General features: G+C 31.9%; 3 protein-coding genes and 2 long non-coding RNA genes across 7 annotated transcripts; all 5 read left to right on the top strand.

The window, feature by feature from the left end:
* On the top strand, positions 1–4308 carry LOC107942105 (receptor-like protein 7). 3 transcript variants are annotated; one of them, XM_041088024.1, is made up of 3 exons: positions 1–3512; positions 3654–3738; positions 3823–4308. In XM_041088024.1, the coding sequence occupies exon 1, from the start codon at positions 6–8 to the stop codon at positions 2775–2777; it is 2772 nt and encodes a 923-aa protein (XP_040943958.1). In that variant the 5' UTR covers positions 1–5; the 3' UTR covers positions 2778–3512; positions 3654–3738; positions 3823–4308. The 3 variants fall into 3 exon arrangements, with proteins under 3 accessions (XP_040943958.1, XP_040943959.1, XP_040943960.1); XM_041088025.1 differs by having other exon boundaries at positions 3955–4308; XM_041088026.1 differs by having other exon boundaries at positions 3968–4308.
* LOC121214902 (receptor-like protein 33) lies at positions 2800–3864 on the top strand. Its single transcript, XM_041089406.1, has 3 exons — positions 2800–3446; positions 3654–3738; positions 3823–3864. The coding sequence occupies exons 1-3, from the start codon at positions 2800–2802 to the stop codon at positions 3862–3864; spliced, it is 774 nt and encodes a 257-aa protein (XP_040945340.1).
* Positions 4309–5665: 1357 nt separating the features above from the next.
* On the top strand, positions 5666–7014 carry LOC107942110 (uncharacterized). The gene is made up of 4 exons (XR_001695760.2): positions 5666–5799; positions 5939–6082; positions 6208–6340; positions 6556–7014. It is a non-coding gene; the product is annotated as an uncharacterized lncRNA (long non-coding RNA).
* A 2719-nt stretch (positions 7015–9733) lies between these two features.
* On the top strand, positions 9734–11310 carry LOC107942106 (receptor-like protein 11). The gene is made up of 2 exons (XM_016875754.2): positions 9734–11127; positions 11241–11310. The coding sequence occupies exons 1-2, from the start codon at positions 9734–9736 to the stop codon at positions 11308–11310; spliced, it is 1464 nt and encodes a 487-aa protein (XP_016731243.2).
* Positions 11311–11366: 56 nt separating this feature from the next.
* Positions 11367–12343, top strand: LOC107942111 (uncharacterized). Its single transcript, XR_001695761.2, has 3 exons — positions 11367–11652; positions 11790–11874; positions 11960–12343. It is a non-coding gene; the product is annotated as an uncharacterized lncRNA (long non-coding RNA).
* Positions 12344–19180: the final 6837 nt, after the last annotated feature.

Here is a 19180-nt window from a genome sequence, read left to right on the forward strand (position 1 = left end):
GTTCTATGGAAACTACACATTTGTGTATAAATATGTTGTATGCCAGACACAATCCTCCTTCACACCCACCCAACATGAACACTCTTCATTCCCTTATTTCTTCACTCTTTCTCTTCTCATGCTTCCTTTCTCTTGTCTTGTCTTTTTCACCTCCTCAAACTCATCTCCCAATGCAATGCCTTGATGACCAGAGAGCTCCTCTGCTGCAATTGCAGCATCATCTTTACTATGCCCCTAATTTTACTTTCTCTTCCAAATTTGACCTCTGGGACCCCAACACTGATTGTTGTTCTTGGGAAGGAGTCACTTGTGATGCTTATGGCCATGTCGTTGGCATTGGTCTTAGTTACAAAAACCTTTCAGGCAGCTTCCACTCCATATTCGATCTCCATCATCTTCAACACCTTAATCTTGCTGGAAACAACTTTAATACCACTCTGTTTTCCTATGGGTTTGATAAACTCCAAAATCTAACTCATCTCAACCTTTCAAGCTCATGTTTCCATGGCCAAATTCCAGTGGAGATCTCATTCTTAAAAAGGTTAGTCTCTCTTGATCTATCCAATCAATATTCCTGTTATTTGCGATACTACACCATTCTTGACCCATATAGAGGCGTCTACTACTACGATCCATTGCCTTACGAACTTCAACAGCCTCTTAAATTAGAGAATCCAAACTTCAAGACATTAATCAAGAATTTGAGGTTTCTCACAGAGCTTTATTTGGATGGGGTAAACATTTCATCTCAAAGTGCTAAATGGTGTGAAACCACATCTCTTGTACTTTCCAACCTGCGTGTGTTGAGTCTGTCAAACTGTGGCTTGAAAGGTCCATTATGTTCTTCACTCTCAAGACTCTCTTTTCTTTCCAAACTTATCCTTGATGGGAACCCAATCTCTTATTTACCTCCCAATTTCTTGGAAATTTCCTCTCGTTTGGTTTCTCTCAGTTTGAGGTACTGTAATTTGCGTGGGCATTTTCCAACCGGAATTCTCTTATCGCCAAAAATTCAAAGCATTGACATTTCATTAAACTTCCAACTTATGGGTCAGTTGCCAGAATTTCCAGCAAACAATGCTTTACAGAGTTTGTCGCTTTTTTATACAAATTTCAGTGGAAAACTACCTCAATCAATTGGTAATCTCAAATTCTTGACTAATTTGAAGCTGTTTAGTTGCAATTTTTTTGGACCCATTCCATCGTCAATTGCAAATCTTAGTCACCTGGTGAACTTGGATCTAAGTTCAAACAAGCTTTCTGGATCAATACATTCTTCTTTATTTACTCTTCCATCGTTGAAGATCCTGCATCTTGGAGACAATCAATTGGTTGGGAAAATTAATGAGTTCCCCAATGCATCTTCTTCTTTGATTCAAGCATTAGATGTAAGCAGTAATTCTTTAACAGGACCAATCCCGAAGTCAATCCTTCAACTTCCAAGGCTTGAAAGGCTTTATATTGGAGAAAATAGCTTCAGTTCCATGAAGCTTGACATGTTTGTCCAAATCAAGAACTTAAAGCGTCTCTACTTATCCAACGTAAGCTTGTTAATTGAAAGCGACAACAAAAGTCTTACTTTTCCCCAATTAGAGGGCCTAGAGCTAAGGTCATGCAACCTTACTGAATTTCCAGAATTCATTAAAAGGCAAGACAAGTTGGTTGACTTAGATCTTTCTAACAATCATATCCATGGTGTTGTGCCTAATTGGTTGTGGAAGAGCAGCCTTTCATCCTTACACCTTTCTTTCAATGTGATTGATTTTCCAAAACAACTTACTTTAAGTGATTCAAACTTCTCTTTCCCAATGTTGAGGGAATTGTCTCTGGAATCTTGTAACTTAAGCGCATTTCCGGAGTTCTTAAAGAGTCAAGAAAATGTAGGACATCTTGAACTTTCAAATAATAAAATAAGTGGTGCAATACCAAACTGGGTGTGGAAGAAAAGTTTGCGGTATCTGTTTCTTGCTAATAACCATCTCTCATCTTTGGACCAACTTTTACCCAATCAGAGTTCAACTTCTTCACAGACCTCCTTGACTAGACCTATTTGCAATTTGAGTCAACTTAGAAATTTCAATGCATCTCATAACAATTTGAGCGGCACGATTCCAAATTGCTTGGGCAAAATGAATGATCTCTATTTGTTGGATCTGCAAGGAAATAACTTCAGTGGAATGTTACCAAAATTTTCAAAAGCAACCCAATTATATATTCTCAAAGTTAGTGAGAATAGATTGGAAGGGAAGTTGCCCAGATCATTAGCCAAATGCACTCAACTGAAGGTTTTGGATGTAGGAAGCAACATGATCAATGATACATTCCCTTTTTGGTTGGAGAAATTGCCTGCGCTACAGGTTCTCATTTTGCGGGAAAACAGATTTTATGGTCAAATTAAACATTTCAAACATAAATCTATTTTCCCAACTTTGGATGCATTGGACATTGCTTCAAACCAGTTTTCTGGTGAACTATCCATTGATTTCCTTCAACCCACTCGACTAAGGTCACTCAAAATAGGTGGGAATAAATTGGAAGGGAAGCTGTCGAGATCATTAGCCAATTGCACAGCACTTGAGGTTCTGGACCTTGGAAATAATATGGTTCATGATACATTCCCATTTTGGTTAGAGAAGCTACCTTCCTTGAAGGTTCTCGTTTTGCGAGCAAACAGATTCTACGGCACAATTTCAAAAAATCGATACAGAACGTGGGTTTCCAAAGCTACGCATATTGGACATTGCTTCCAACAATTTTTCAGGCGACTTGTCCATTGAATTTTTGCAGAGTTTGAAGGCAATGGCGACGATGACTAATGACGAAAAGGCTAAGCTGGATTATATCGGAGAGAATTATTATCAAGACTCTGTGACAATTGTTAACAAAGGGATTGAAATGTTCTACCAAAAAGTCTTGGCAATTCTTACTTGTCTTGACCTTTCCAACAATAGTTTCCATGGGAGAATACCAGAAGAAATCCAAATGCTGAGGTCACTCAGAGTGATGAACTTATCCAACAATGGCTTCTCTAGTGAAATCCCATTAGCACTTCAAAATCTAAAAGACCTCGAATCTTTGGATCTCTCAAGAAACAAGCTGTCAGGGAAGATTCCTCCACAACTTACGAGTCTAACTTTCCTGGCAGCATTGAACTTGTCATACAACCAACTTGAAGGGAGCATACCACAAAGCAACCAATTCATTACATTTACAAATGATTCCTACCGTGGGAACCCAAAATTGTGTGGGCTGCCATTGTCAAGGAAATGCAATGAAGTTGGTCTTCCAATGCCACCACCTCCAGTGGAAGATGAAGATTCATGGTTAAATGCTCTGTCTACTTGGAAAATTGCATTGATAGGTTATGCTAGCGGATTAGTCGTTGGGCTATGTATTGGATATACAGTGCTGAATGAGTTGGGAAACAAATGGGTTTACAAGTTCAAGTGTGGGAAAAGAAATAGAAGAAGATGTAGGTGACTCCATCAGAATTCTTGCTTCAAAATTAGCTGGTAAGCATTTGTCTTTCTACTTTGAACTGATAGTTGTTGATATATATATATATAGGTTTTCATAACCTCATTTTTTGCTGTCATTACCAAGTTCACTATCATATCGTACTTGTAATTTTATGTTACCATTGAGCACTGCAGGAGGTACTTGAAGCAGGACATGGAATGTACAGTTGTGAGGTTCATGAAGAATGTAGGCAATGATCCTAACAAGATCAATCCACTGGTTTGTAATTTTGCTTTATATGCACTTTTTTCCTGTTGTAGTTTTCTATGAGTATAAATAAGTGTTTATTCATTTTGCATCCAGGTCCCTGTGGATTTGGGGGATGCAATGTTTCACTGCTACTGAATTTCCAAGCTAATAATGATATTATAAACAGGGAAATGGCTGCCCAAGCTTTCTTTTATATGCAATTTACTTCAATTTTTTTATCTTTAGAATATTTGTACAGCTGAGGAGATTTGATGGCATGATGTTGATGAAAGCCATATCTGATGGACATTGGACTGATTGTGTAAAGAGACGCAGATGCTGCTACTCCCATCCTTTGCTCTTCCAAACAGACATGAGTTTTATATTTTATGAATCACGTGTTGGGCTTTAGGACCGGGTGTAAAGGGTGGACCTGTTGGTCCGGGTTTTAGTTCAGCCCGTCACTTATTTTTATACTAGTTTATTTATACTTTCAATGATAGTTTTATTAATTTAAAAAATATGGTTGAATTAAGTAATAATATGATAAAATAATAATAATTAAAATTTAATGAAATAAATTATGTCTTAACTTTCCAATGTTAGCGAAAGGCCAACAATATCTCACCTTATTATTTTCTTTGTTAATCCAAAATTAAAAAGTTCAAATTAGAATGTGATTTAGAGTTTGAGGACTTAATTAAATTTTTTTGAAGTTTAGAGTTCAATTTAACATATAATCCATAGTTTAGGGACATCAAGTGAATTAACCCTTTGATAAATCCTAACATATTCATAAGTTGCATACTCATTAATAAATTAGGACTAAAATGCTTATTGGTAAATTGATTTCACATATAAGTTAATATATTTTTGGGTGCTATACCAAAGTTTAATTAAAAGATTTTAATGGTACACTTTTACATTTTAAAAATTTAAATTATATATAAACAATTATGATATAAAATCGAGACGGCCCGCATCTAAAATATTTTAAGCATCAAATACATGAAAAAAAAAATCTAAACCCAAATATTTTAAGCGTCCGAAACATTGGCATTGGCATCAATTAGAACACTTGGATTGGATAATGAAAAAAATAAATCCAAACCTATCTATTTAACAACGATATGTTTATTATATGATTTTCAATACAAAATCAGATAATTAATCGGACACTTTTGAGTTAACTAATACTTACAATGTTCAATTAAATGATTTTTTCAAGAAAAAATTGATTGTTTATATATCGAATCCAATTCAACCAATAAAAAGCCAGTTTATATTTGAATGCGAATGCAGAGTAGTGGATATAAAGTAAGGGACTCAATCCAATTTGGCATTCGAAATGATGTCTTAATTACAATGTGGTGTGCTTTCCAGAGTTGGCAAACAACCTAAAGCACTTGTTTAATTTATCTTTGAAAAGTGATAAAAATATTAATAACTAAAATTAAAAAACTGCAAGAACCATTATCTTTCACAAATTATTCAAAATCTTATGGTATTTGTAGTCGTTGGCTTATATTTTGAAAAGATTGATGTTACAAACTAATTCTGAATTTCCTAAGCTTATTTTTTGTCCCTTGACACACTTCACTATCATATGGTATTTGTAGTCGTAGGCTTGTAGCATTGACATTCATTTTATCATTTCGCAATGCCGGATTAGGTTTGCAACTCCAAAAGACTCTTCGAAAAGAGCAATGAAAGAAGCGACAAAAGGGTCCTTGGCTGTTTGTGATGATGCACTTACATATACTCACTTCTATACGATTCATGTAAATCCTTTCTATAACTTATTTCCTAGGAAGCATTCCTCTGTTAGAGCAACTAATCCATAATTCTTAAATCCAGATACTGAAATTGTTTTTTTTTTCTCTCTCGATTTTGTAGCAGGGGCAAAACTCCCCAATGTCTTGACTACCAATCTTCTTTAATTTAATCAAACTCATTTATGGTAAGAATGAGTTTTGGAATGCTCTATGAATATTGTGAGTTGAACATGAGCAGCATACTTGATATGCAAAATCTAATATCAAGAAACTCCCTTGTGAGGTTCATTTTTGCTTCAATTCAGAGCCATTAGGGGTACGTAATTTGTCTCTAGCACTGAACTTTCATTCCAATAATGCTATATTATAAACAAGGATCATGGCTTTTCCAAGCCTTCTTTAATATGAATTTACTCTTTAGTTCAGAATTTTATTTTCAAATTATTTTTGTGCAGCTTGGAAGATAATATGATGAGTTGATGCTGATGAAAGCCACATTTAACAGAGTGATTCTGCAAAGAGACACCACTGCTAGATGTGCCTCTTTGAAACAGGACAAGCTCAAGCAAAGATCGTTAACTTTATCTTTGAAAACAATGGTAAAAATTTCTAACTAATTATCTTTTCCTTGACATCTTCTTTAATCATGCTTGAATTAAGTTTAAGCATATGAAACACATAATTGTTGGTAGATAAATGAGAAGCTTCATGTTCTAATTTTCAGGCTAATGGTCTAAGAAGACAGTAAGGCGTGTTGATTGCAGTTTGTTATCTATTCTATGGAAAAGAAAACGTGCATTGCCAAGATAAAGTACAGAAAGGATATGTCACCGAAGCAAGTCTGCATCTTGTTTAAGGTGGCTCATGTTCTCTACATGTAATTTGCATGAAATCTTATTATCTTAGAATTACACTGGAGTGCCACCAGCAGTTGACCTCACTGGCATGTGAGACACTGTTAAGAATCTTGACAATGATCTTAACAAGATTAATCCACTAGTTTGTAATTTTCCCTCTATATTTTACCAGGAGTATATAACTTATTTACTTCTATATCTTGCAATTTATGCAGCCCCTGAGCATGGTATAGCTTGGTGTTGGTAGATTCACATCGTCCAAGAACTTACAAGATGTTGAGAAAGCATAGCGTTGGCAAAATTTTTTTAGTTTTATGGTTAAGTCTATGATCATAAATCTTAAGAATAGAATGATTTTACTATAAAAAATTTCAGGTTTATAGGACTTTATCATCAATGTAACTATTTTTAATGTGGTTATAGGAGAGGGTGTGGTTGAATTATCTTTAGCTAATCATGGTCGAGCCATAGTTGCAGACATGGGACCTGAATAATGTGCAACCATGGGTTGTCTTTCCTGTGGATCATACAGCCTTGCAATTCCTTAATTTAACCAGCAGGAGTGGTGACACAGTTCATTCTCTGCGTGGTGATGACTCCAACAAGGTTTTATGTTATTATTGCTACTATTTTGTCTTTTTAATAATTTAGATATAAGAAAATTTTCATATATATATAGAATAAGGATGAGACAGAAAGACTAAAATATTGGCATCAATAAGAACACTAAGACCAATAAAATCTCATATTTCAAAATTAGAATTGAAAAAAATTATATATAAAAAATTGAAGATGCAAAGCAAATTAAGTGTGAATTGAAAACCTTAATGCTAAGACTAAGAATAAATAATTCATCCATTAAGACTAATAGCTTCATCATCATCCTTTGCTGTGATATGACTCTGGTTTGAATTTAAAGAAGCAAATATGAAGTACTCATAATGCGAGAGAAAATTACTTAGCTAAGAGAAGAAATCATTTACTTCAACGAAACTATCCCCGGTAGAAAATTTACAATTTCTCGACCTTTCAAATAATAAAATAAGTGGTTTAATTAATTATCTTTTCAATGATAGTTTATTAATTTAAAAAATTAAATTAATTTAAAAAATATTGTTGAATTAAGTAATAATATGATAAAAATAAAAATAATTAAAATTTAATGAAATAAATTATGTCTTAAAACTATCCAATGAAACAGAGGATTAAACTAGTTAATTCCCAGATGCAGGGAAGAATTGGTATGCTACAATACTAAGAAAAATACTAATAACAAAAAAATGGTAATGGAATCACCCTTGTTATTTTTTTAGTTTTTTTTTTGAGCTATTATATATTTGTATTTGAACTATGTTTATAATGGTGACCAGACCAGTTTTTGATATTTTTGAGACCCTAGGTGAAACAATTAATTGGGGTTTTATTTAAAAAATTATTAAATGTAATACAATAAAACAAAAAATGATCCCCTTTTTATTTTATATTTTTTCTGCCAGCAATAAATCGAAAGACTTGAAAAGTTACAAAAATAATTTCACGTTAAAAATTAAAAAAAAGAAATTTTTTTGTGCCCGGCCACACTCTCAAACTACCCCTAAATCGTGATGGTGACTAGAAAACAACCCAACAAATTCCAATAAAATCTCATGCTCTGAAATTGGAATTAACAAATGGAAAAACAAAAAGACATTGGTAAAGCAAAATAAGTGTGAAACATGAACAAATTGACATGAAGACTAAGAAGAGAGTATGAAAAATTTTAAAATTGTAATTTAGGATGACTTTAAAATATGGGGAAGATTCATGAAAATTAAATGGGCCTGAAATCAATGATTTTGCAGTTTCTCTTTGTTGATTTGGTGGATGTTTCCCACTACTTTTAATGGTTCCAATTATATACTTGGAAATTGGAATTACTTTTGCCACTCATTTCTCATGTTTGTTTGGCCAATAAAAGATTATTTGCATAAAGCAACAATGCGGCAATAGGCTGCAATATTTCCACATGCCTCTCAAACATTTTACTCCAATTTTTAAGGATTTTTTTTTATTTTTTAAAAATTAACATATTTTTCTACCTTTCTTCTTTCTCTTCTCATCCTCTCTTTCTCAATCTCACCTCCCCAAAAAATGCAAAATAAAAAAAATTATTTTAATTTTTAAAAAATATAAATTTTGGAATTTTTATGAATATTTTGAATTTTTTGAAAAGTATTTTAAATTATTTTGTAATTTTTGTTGAGAGATATCAATTTGTTAAATTTTAAAATTGACAATGACCAAAGGAGCATGTACACCAATTTATTGTATGAATTGTTCGAGTTATTTAAATTATAAAATTCAACTCGAAAATCAAATTATAAATATTTTTAATATTATAAAACATAAAAATATTAAGATTAAATAATAATATAGAAAAAGAATTTTTTTTTCTCCAAATTTCTCATCCAAATACAGCCTAAGAAAGCTTGAAAGCTGAAATTTAAAAATATTATTATCTTAACTCGATTTAAAATTTTTTTGAGTCAAGTCGAGTGCAAAGAAATTAGAGTTGAATTGAATCGAGTGAAATTGTTTGAGTTAAACTAAAAATTTTAATATGTCAAATTGAAATATTTTTATGGTATAATTAATTTTATGTTAGAGCACATAAATTTGAAACCATATATATATTTGAAAACTTTTGTTGAAAATTTTTAATAATATAAACTCGAAACTTGAATTATAAAAATATTTAATAATATAAAACATAAAAAAATATTAAAATTAAATAATAATATAGAAATGAAAATTTTTCTTCAAATTTCTCATCCAAATACAGTCTAGAAAAGTTTTAAAGATGAAATTTAAATATGTTTGTTTCAAAAGTGGAAAATTCTATATATTGAATCATCAAAATTTTCACTTATTGTGTTCATCAATCCAGCTAAGACTTAACTTGTACACATTTCTTTGATAAATTATAACTTATTTACAAATTCGATACTCATTAACAAATTGATATTATATTTTAAGTTAAATTATTTTAAATTATTTTGTAATTTTTGTTGAGAGAGATCAATTTGTTAATTTTTAAAATTAATAGGGACTAACGGAGTATGTATATCAATTTGTTGTTTGAATTATTTGTGTTTTTCATCATAAAATTCAACTCGAAACTGGAATTGTAAACATAAAGAGAGCCTAAGCCTAAGGTCATGCAATCTTACTGAATTTCCAGAATTCATTAAAAGGCAACCCAAGTTGGTTGACTTAGATCTTTCTAATAACCATATCCATGGTTTTGTGCCCAATTGGTTGTGGAAGAGCAGTCTTTCATGGGTAGACCTTTCTTTCAATGTGATTGATTTTCCAAAACAGCTTCCCTTAAATGATGCAAACTTCTCATTTCCAATGTTGGCAGACTTGGATTTGAGATCCTGCAACATAAGTGCGTTTCCAGAGTTCATCAAAACACAAGACAAGTTGGTTGACTTAGATCTTTCTAACAATCATATCCATGGTGTTGTGCCTAATTGGTTGTGGAAGAGCAGCCTTTCATCCTTACACCTTTCTTTCAATGTGATTGATTTTCCAAAACAACTTACTTTAAGTGATTCAAACTTCTCTTTCCCAATGTTGAGGGAATTGTCTCTGGAATCTTGTAACTTAAGCGCATTTCCGGAGTTCTTAAAGAGTCAAGAAAATATAGGACATCTTGAACTTTCAAATAATAAAATAAGTGGTGCAATACCAAACTGGGTGTGGAAGAAAAGTTTGCGTGTTCTCAATCTTGCAAATAACCATATCTCATCTTTGGACCAACTTTTACCCAATCAGAGTTCAACTTCTTCACAAACCTCCTTGGCTAGACCTATTTGCAATTTGAGTCAACTTAGAAATTTCAATGCATCTCATAACAATTTGAGCGGCAAGATTCCAAATTGCTTAGGCAAAATGAATGATCTCTATTTGTTGGATCTGCAAGGAAATAACTTCAGTGGAATGTTACCAAAATTTTCAAAAGCAACCCACTTATATATTCTCAAAGTTAGTGAGAATAGATTGGAAGGGAAGTTGCCCAGATCATTAGCTGAATGCACTCAGCTTGAAGTTTTGGACGTGGGAAACAACAAGATGAATGATACGTTCCCTTTTTGGTTGGAGAAATTGCCTTACTTGACGGTTCTAATATTGCGGGAAAACAGATTTTATGGTCAAATGAAACATAGATTTGTTTTCCCAACTTTGGATGTGTTGGACATTGCTTCAAACCAGTTTTCTGGTGAACTATCCATTGATTTCCTTCAACCCACTCGACTAAGGTCACTCAAAATAGGTGGGAATAAATTAGAAGGGAAGTTGTCGAGATCATTAGCCAATTGTAAAGCACTTGAGGTTCTGGACCTTGGAAATAATATGGTTCATGATACATTCCCATTTTGGTTAGAGAAGCTGCCTTCCTTGAAGGTTCTCATTTTGCGAGCAAACAGATTCTACGGCACAATTACAAAATTCGACACGAAACATGGGTTTCCAAAGCTACGCATATTGGACATTGCTTCCAACAATTTTTCAGGCGACTTGTCCATTGAATTTTTGCAAAGCTTGAAGGCAATGATGCAGTTAACAAATGACGACAAAGCTAAGCTGGATTACATTGGAGAGAATTATTATCAAGATTCAGTGACAATTTTCAACAAAGGGATTGAGCTGTTTTACGAGAAAATCTTAACCACTCTTACTTGTCTTGACCTTTCCAACAATAGTTTCCATGGGAGAATATCAGAAGAAATACAAATGCTGAGGTCACTCAAAGTGCTAAACTTGTCCTATAATAGCTTCTCCGGTGAAATCCCAGTAGCATTTGAAAACCTAAAAGATCTCGAGTCTTTGGATCTCTCACAGAATGAGCTATCAGGGAAGATTCCTCCACAGCTTACAACTCTAACTTTCCTAGAGGCACTGAACTTGTCTTACAACCCACTTGAAGGGAGCATACCGCAAGGCAACCAGTTCAGTACATTTTCAAATGATTCTTATCGTGGGAACCCAAAATTGTGTGGGCTGCCATTGTCAAGGAAATGCAATGAAGTCGGTCTTCCAGTGGCACCACCTCCACGGCGAGATGAAGAATCATGGTTATATGCTATGTCTACTTGGAAAATTGCGTTGATAGGTTATACTAGTGGATTAGTCGTTGGGCTATGTATTGGATATACAGTGCTGAATGAGTTGGGAAACAAATGGGTTGACAAGTTCAAAAAGCGTGGGAAAAGAAATAGAAGAAGATGTAGGTGACTGGATCAGAATTCTTGCTTCATAATTAGCTGGTAAGCATTTGTCTTTCTAATTTGAACAGATAGTTGTTGATATCTATATAGGTTTTCATAACCTCATTTTTTGCTGTCTTTACCAAGTTCACTATCATATCGTACTTGTAATTTGGTGTTACCATTGAGCAATGCAGGAGGTACTTGAAGCAGGACATGGAATGTACAGTTGTTAGGTACATGAAGAATGTAGGCAATGATCCTAACAAGATCAATCCACTGGTTTGTAATTTTGCTTTATATGCACTTTTTTTCCTCCTGTTGTTTTCCATGAGTATAAATAAGTGTTTATTCATTTTGCATCCAGGTCCCTGTGGATTTGGGGGATGCAATGTTTCACTGCTACTGAATTTCCAAGCTAATAATGATATTATAAACAAGGATATGGCTGCCCAAGCTTTCTTTTATATGCAATTTACTTTTACTTCAATTTTTTTTATCTTCAGAATATTTGTACAGCTGAGGAGATTTGATGGCATGATGTTGATGAAAGTCATATCTGATGGACATTGGACTAATTGTGTAAAGAGACGCAGATGCTGCTACTCCCATCCTTTGCTCTTCCAAATAGACATTAGCTTTATATTTTATCAATCAGGCGTTGGGCTTTAGGAGCGGGTGTAAAGGGTGGACCTGTTGGTTCTGGTTTTAGTTCAGCCCGACACTTATTTTTATACTAGTTTATTTATCCTTTCAATGATAGGTTTTATTAATTTCAAAAATATGGTTGAATTAAGAAATAATATGATAAAAATAATTAAAATATATGAAAGAAATGATGCCTTACAATGTAGAAACAAAATGGTAGCTTCTTTAGGAACAGAAAGGAACAAGATTTTGATACCCAATGAAGAGAAACAAAGATGAAATCTTTCTAATGCATTTTCTTATGCATCCTTTCTAGGATTCTAACTAGGCAGAGAGAAGAAAAATAAGTAAATGAAAAATGGGAGTGAATTTCCTTTTCTTAAAAAATAGTATTCGTATAAAAAATTGGATATTTTACTAAAAAAAAAAAAGCCCATTTCCAACATAATATATGGAATGAGCCACTTAAAAAATTATTTATAGAAATAGGTCACTTAAAAAATATTTACCGAAATAGTCCAAAAAACACAAAACCCACCTACGTAAAAGTGTTTTAAGCGGAAATTTCAGAAAAGCGACTTCTCGTGGGAGCGCTTTTGCCATGTCAGCAAAAGCGCATTGACATGGAAGCGCTTTTGCTGACATTGCAAATAACATACAAATAACCTAAATCCCCTAGAAATAACACAGGCTAAAGAGCTCCCACGAGAAAACGCTTTTCTGAAATTTCCCTTTAAAATACTTCCACGTAAGTGCATTTTGGGTTTTTTGACCCATTACAGTAAATAATCTTTTAAATGACCCATTTTTATAAATAATGTTGGAAAGAGGTTTTTTTTTTAAGTAAAATGTCCCATAAAATCACCTATATAAACTATTTTCATCAAAATTTAATTTCCAAGAAATTCTCTAAGAAGACTATGAAAAAGAAAAAGGTTGAAAAACGAGTCTGATCTAATGCATTTTCTTATACTTTCTTTCTAGGATTCTAACTAGGAAGAGAGAAGAAAAATAAGTAAATGAAAAATGGAAGTGAATTTCGTTTTCTTAAAAAATAGTATTCGTATATAAAATCGGGTATTTTACTAAAAAAAACCCATTTTAAACTAAAATAAATTAATTAAATGCATAAATTTTTAATTTTTCACCATAAATATTTCATCTCTTAGGCCGCAAAATATGTTTAGCTTTTATTGCATTACATTTTATATAATTTTCTTTTTAAAAAATCTAATTTATTGTTTGCTTGAAACCCAAAAATATTAAGAACCGGATTAGAAATTAGTAGAACATAATTAAATAATGACCGGACAATAAGAGTCATTTGCAAGTATACATGCCAAGACTAAGTCAAAAGCTCCATTTGATAAAAACCAATGCATACTATAGTTTCTTTGTTAGTCCTACACTAAAAACATATAATTTCCTAATTAGAAAATAAATCTATGAGCTTTGCCTCTAAATACATTATGTTGTTATACACTCAATGTTGAGCTTTGCGGAGCTTTGGAGGGATTTCAAATTACTTAGAGAATAGGTTTTCAATGGATTGTGCTTGAGTTGAATAATATGACTACAATCTAATTGATTCAAGATGATTAGTTGAGTTTCACATTCAGCTGTGTTACGAATTATAAAGAACTTATTCAACATCTTTGGATGATTAGGGTGATACATGTATTCAAATAGGGTAATTGAGTAGTCGATGGACCAGAAGCAATGATATTTTCAAGGCGTTATATGCAACCCTTGGATAAAATGCTTCAAAAATTATATGATTATTGCTCTGGAATAACCTGACCCGACTTAATCCAATTATGATTTTATCTTTGTTCATTAAAAAAAAGAAAGATAGTAAATTTAAATAATTGAAGAGAAAATAAAAATTAATTATGTAAATCACCGATAAAAAGAATCTAATTTTGGACTTAAAAACTATATGCTTGTTGCATTTCAATTGGTTGGGTAAACTTTGAAAGTGTAAACGATTGAAAAGTAGCTAAATTATAAGACATTTCAAGTAATATGTGATCATCATTTTCAATCAACGTCCCAAAATATAAATTTTGGAATTTTTATAAATATTTTAAATTTTTGTTGAGAGATAAATTTTCTAAGTTTCAAAATAAATAGGGATCAAATGAGTATGTATACTAATCTGTTGTATGAATTATTCAAATTATTCGAGTTATTCAAATTTTAAAATTTAACTCGAAGCTTGACTTATAAATATTTTTATTCAAATTTTAAAATTTAACTCGAAGCTTGACTTATAAATATTTTTATGTTTTATATTTAATAATATAAAACATAAAAATCTTTAAATTAAATAATAATTAAAAATAATGTAAAAATGAAAGTCTTTCTCCAAACTTCACCCAAAAACACTTTAAGAAAATTTCCACTCCTTGTGTCCATCAATCCATCTCAACCAGCTAACAAATTTACTATAATTTTGTCTTTGTAATGTGACTTCACTTGTACATAATGGTTGAACGTTGTTTTTGTGCAATCAAAATTTGGACATTTGCATGCAACGCCAAAGACTTAAGATATTTCATACTATCATTTTTCCCGATCCAAAGTTAAAGATATTACAAATTTCAAATTAGAACGTTATTTATAATTTGAGCACTTAATTAGAACATTATGAAATCTAGAAACTTTTAAAAAAAAATTATACTATTTTTTATAATTTTTATACTTTTTTAATAATTTTAATTTTTAAAAATAGATTTTTTTTAATTTTTAAAATTTTAAAAAATAATTAAATGATGAGGTGTCATTCATGTGATAATCCATGTATATGCCACATTAGCAAAGTTAAAAAATAGTTAACATTTCTATCAATTTTGGGGAACTTGATAAAAACACAAGTTTAAAAATTAAAAAACATGAAAAAAATAAATGAATGACTAAAATAACTTCTTCTTTTTTTGTAAAACTGGAGGCCAAATAAGTCATTATGGCAAAAAAATTAAAAAATTATTTTCTCCTCCAAAAGTAGAATCTAAAGTTAAGCAAATATTAAACAATAATATTTACGGACTTGAACATCGAAAATGTATGAAATTTATTGTTGTTCAATGAATTTATTGTTTAATAATTACTTTTGTATTGGCCATTGGGAAAATTTTCTAGCCCTTATAATATATATATCCATATTATTGGATGTGCTTCTTTTATTCAATTACATTGCCTAAGGTTGCTTATTGCGATTATGGTAACTTGATGCATCATCCCCGGACTAAATCTTCTCATTTTCAGTGTTAGAATCCTCCTCTTTAAAATTTGGGTGTCATGTTGCTTTTTGAGCATTACTATGTCATTCTCCTCTTAAACACGTCGAAAAATCCAGTAGGAGCTTCTACTTCCGATTCTGGAGAAGTTGCCTCCCTTGAACTCAACAAAACCCTATCAGCTTCCGGAGATGCTACCTCATCAAAAGCCTTCTCCTCTTGTCCTACTACAAATTGGATTGAGAACACTAAAGCCAATGAGAACACAACCAAAAAAAACCTTCGCCATCTTTTTTATTTTCCAAAAAGGTTAAGAAATAAGTAAAGATATATTTTTATTTATGCTTAAGGATGAAAATGAGAAGAAATTTAAAGAGTTTAAAATGAGATATTTTGGGCGAATCTATGGGTCGTTCACTAGTCCAGTGCCTAATAGCCATACACGACAAAAATACATATAACTTCTCTCCCCATTTTCAATGGCTATGTTTATCACTATTATTGCTGGGTTCAATTTACTTCACTTTGCTTGACTCGAAGACGTTGTGGATGATCGATGATGTGTTTTAAAATTATTCTGACCTTCTCTGTTTGCATCACCTGTACCAATCAAAAACACTCATTCTTTTATAGTTCAATATATTTTCCATGAAACAACTTCGAAAGTCAAGCAAAATCTAAATAACTTTCTTCTTCTATATCGAATACTGACTGTTAAATTACCTTGGATTTAAAGTATATTCTTCTACTTGTCTATGGTTATTGATCATAGTACCGGTTGTCAAATCGTCGCTTGGAGCTAACTACCTAGGCTTTTCAAAAGAAAAAAAAATTAACAGCCAAATGACCAGGCCGTTCTTGACATTTTTGGGGCTCTAAGCAAAACAATAAATTGGGGCCCCAAATTATAAGATGTAATACAATATAAGATGTAATACAATATAACAAAAAAATTGGGGTCTTTTTTTCTGCATGCAATAAATTAGAAGATTTAAAAGGTTGAAGATTTTTATTTGAGACCTTTCCAGCCCTAGGTGTCTGCACTCGAAACTACCCCTAGGGTCGGGCCTGCAAGTGACATAAATAAAAATCTTCTGAATAGTTTAGTAATCATTTTTAAAGTCAAGTAAATAATTAACCGTAATTCTTCAGAAAAATATTTGAACATAAAATTTATGAATTTTTCTATAATATATTATTACATTTTTTTCGCATTTTCAATAGTTATATATACAATGATAAAATGATAATTTAATCTCATTGAGTGGGGCAAGGTAAGAAATTACCATAATTGCTCCATACTTGCTATTTAAAAAAAAATTCACCTCACCCTGCTCTACATCCACTTTTGAAAAAAAATCCTCTATATCTGGAGTGGATAGATTCGGAATCCATAGAGTGATTCGGGTCTTACCATCCCTAGTTACACATCTATACTATTATTTTATTCTCATTGGAACCAATCTCATTGCCCAACCAAATGGACCCGAAAGTTTTAAATGATAACAACAACAATGGTATAGATAAATGGATTTATACGTGAATGTGGTTTTTTTTTTAAGAAAACTGAAAGTGACAATATAAGTACTATATTCCTATCTAACATAACTCATCCTGTCAATTGAGTTTTAATTCGATTAGTATCAGTGCTAATTGTAGCAATCAAGAAAATGTTGGTTTAAGCACAACTAATTAAGTGTATTTTTAATCTGATTTAAGAGTTAAGGGTGAATTATGAGTAGGAGTAATGATAAGTGATAAAAGTAACATATTTTAATCTCGTTCTTAATGCGTTTTTGGATGATTATTTATGCAAATTGGTGAATTTTATGTTCCTGATCCTTTAAATTCATGTTTTTATACTTAGGAGAGAATTTGGGAGCAAAAGGAGCGGAAAACAAGTAAAAATCAGACAAATAGAGCATATTTCAGGAGCCACATAGGCTAGACACACGACTGTGTAAGCCACACAGGCTGGCAGACGGCCATGTGCCAGACTGTGTCAATTATGCGATTTGTATCCCAAACATGCAGAAAAATGCAATTTTTAGGCTTTCGTGTCATTCGAAGTCTATAAATACCAAATATAATACGAGAAGTGGGGGAGATCAGAGAGTATTGAAGGAAACAACTCGAAGAACACCATTGAAGCCAACTTTGAAGTAGATTTCTATCAAGATTGAAGATCTCCTTTTAATTTCTTTGAAGCTTTTATGAGTTTCGTTATCTCTTATGGTTATATTGACTTTGAGATTGTAATACCCCGAAAATTTCTACAGTAAGAAAGTAAGATAATATCTATGATATAGTAAAATAAGGAAATAAAGTGATAAAAAGGTTAATTTTGAGATTTGATGGCATGATGTTGATGAAAGCCATATCTGATCGATATTGGACTGATTGTGTAAAGAGACGCAGATGCTGCTACTCCCATCCTTAGCTCTTCCAAACAAACATTAGCACGCGTTGGGCTTTAGGACCGGGTGTAAAGGGTGGACCTGTTGGTTCGGGTTTTAGTTCAGCCCGACACTTATTTTTATACTAGTTTATTTATCCTTTCAATGATAGTTTTATTAATTTCAAAAATATGGTTGAATTAAGTAATAATATGATAAAAATAATTAAAATAATTAAAATATATGAAAGAAATGATGCCTTACAATGTGGTGTGGTTTTTAGTATTGGCAAACAATCTAAAACATTAGAAATAAATATGTGACCTTAATAAAAAAAATCAATTCTCTTATTGTAAAACATTTATAAGAATTTATTCAAGGGACAATTCTATCATTGTAAGACATTTAAAAGAATTTATTTAAGGGAAAGGATGGTATGAAACTGTGATTTCATGTTATCTCTATCCCTTTCTAATAGGAGGAGAATGACAAATTAAATTTTTATTCATTGATTTGTCTGATTTGTAGCATTTTTAATTAGGTTTGAATTTTTTCAAAGAATTAAAAAATTGTTAATAATGTAAGACATCTCCTCAGTCTCATTTATCTTTGATAATTTCAATTAAATCTAAAAAAAATATTGATGTGGAAATTTAAATATGTTTCTTTCAAAGAAATTACTAAGAAGAGGAAAACTAAACATTTATATCATCAAAATTTCCACAACTTGTGCCCATCAATCCATCTCAACTACCTAAGAAACTTGCTAAACATAGTTTTGATGGGGTAAAAAGGATTTAGACATTTGCATGCAGTGCCAAAAGGCTAAGACTAAGACCAATAATATCTCATTCCATAATTTTCTATTGATTCCATACAATTTAAGTTCATTGAAAAGTCATCAAAGTTATGAGAAAATTTAGTCTTTGAGCCATCAATGATCTATCTCAATCAGTTAAAAAAAATCACCACAATTCCATTTTTTTTATTAATTGACTAAAATAAAATTAGTGGTACAACATTATTTTCATGCAGTAGTGATCGGGCTTAGTCCAAAATTAAAAATAATGTATGGAAAGTAGAAATCTGTGTATAAATAAGTTGTATGCATGGAAACAATCCTCCTTCACAGCCAGCAAACATGAAAGCCATATCTGATGGACATTGTACTGATTGTGTAAAGAGACACAGCTGCTGCTGCTACTCCCATCTTTAGCTGGCATATTGGGTTTTTATTTTATCAAACACATGTTGGGTTTTTGTACAGCTTCGAACTTATTTTGTACCAATCTGTTTCGTAGAAAT

The sequence above is a fragment of the Gossypium hirsutum genome, chromosome D02, assembly GCF_007990345.1.
Source record: "Gossypium hirsutum isolate 1008001.06 chromosome D02, Gossypium_hirsutum_v2.1, whole genome shotgun sequence".
In the NCBI taxonomy this organism is placed as follows: Eukaryota; Viridiplantae; Streptophyta; class Magnoliopsida; order Malvales; family Malvaceae; genus Gossypium; species Gossypium hirsutum.

Coding starts and splice junctions, on each gene's coding strand:
- LOC121214902 (XM_041089406.1), top strand. CDS start 2,800: ATGGCGACGATGACTAATGACGAAAAGGCTAAGCTGGATTATATCGGA. Junction 3,447..3,653: donor AAATGGGTTTACAAGTTCAA/GTGTGGGAAAAG, acceptor TGAGCACTGCAG/GAGGTACTTGAAGCAGGACA. Junction 3,739..3,822: donor CTAACAAGATCAATCCACTG/GTTTGTAATTTT, acceptor TTTTGCATCCAG/GTCCCTGTGGATTTGGGGGA.
- LOC107942106 (XM_016875754.2), top strand. CDS start 9,734: ATGTTGGCAGACTTGGATTTGAGATCCTGCAACATAAGTGCGTTTCCA. Junction 11,128..11,240: donor GAAGAAATACAAATGCTGAG/GTCACTCAAAGT, acceptor ATGAGCTATCAG/GGAAGATTCCTCCACAGCTT.
- LOC107942105 (XM_041088024.1), top strand. CDS start 6: ATGGAAACTACACATTTGTGTATAAATATGTTGTATGCCAGACACAAT.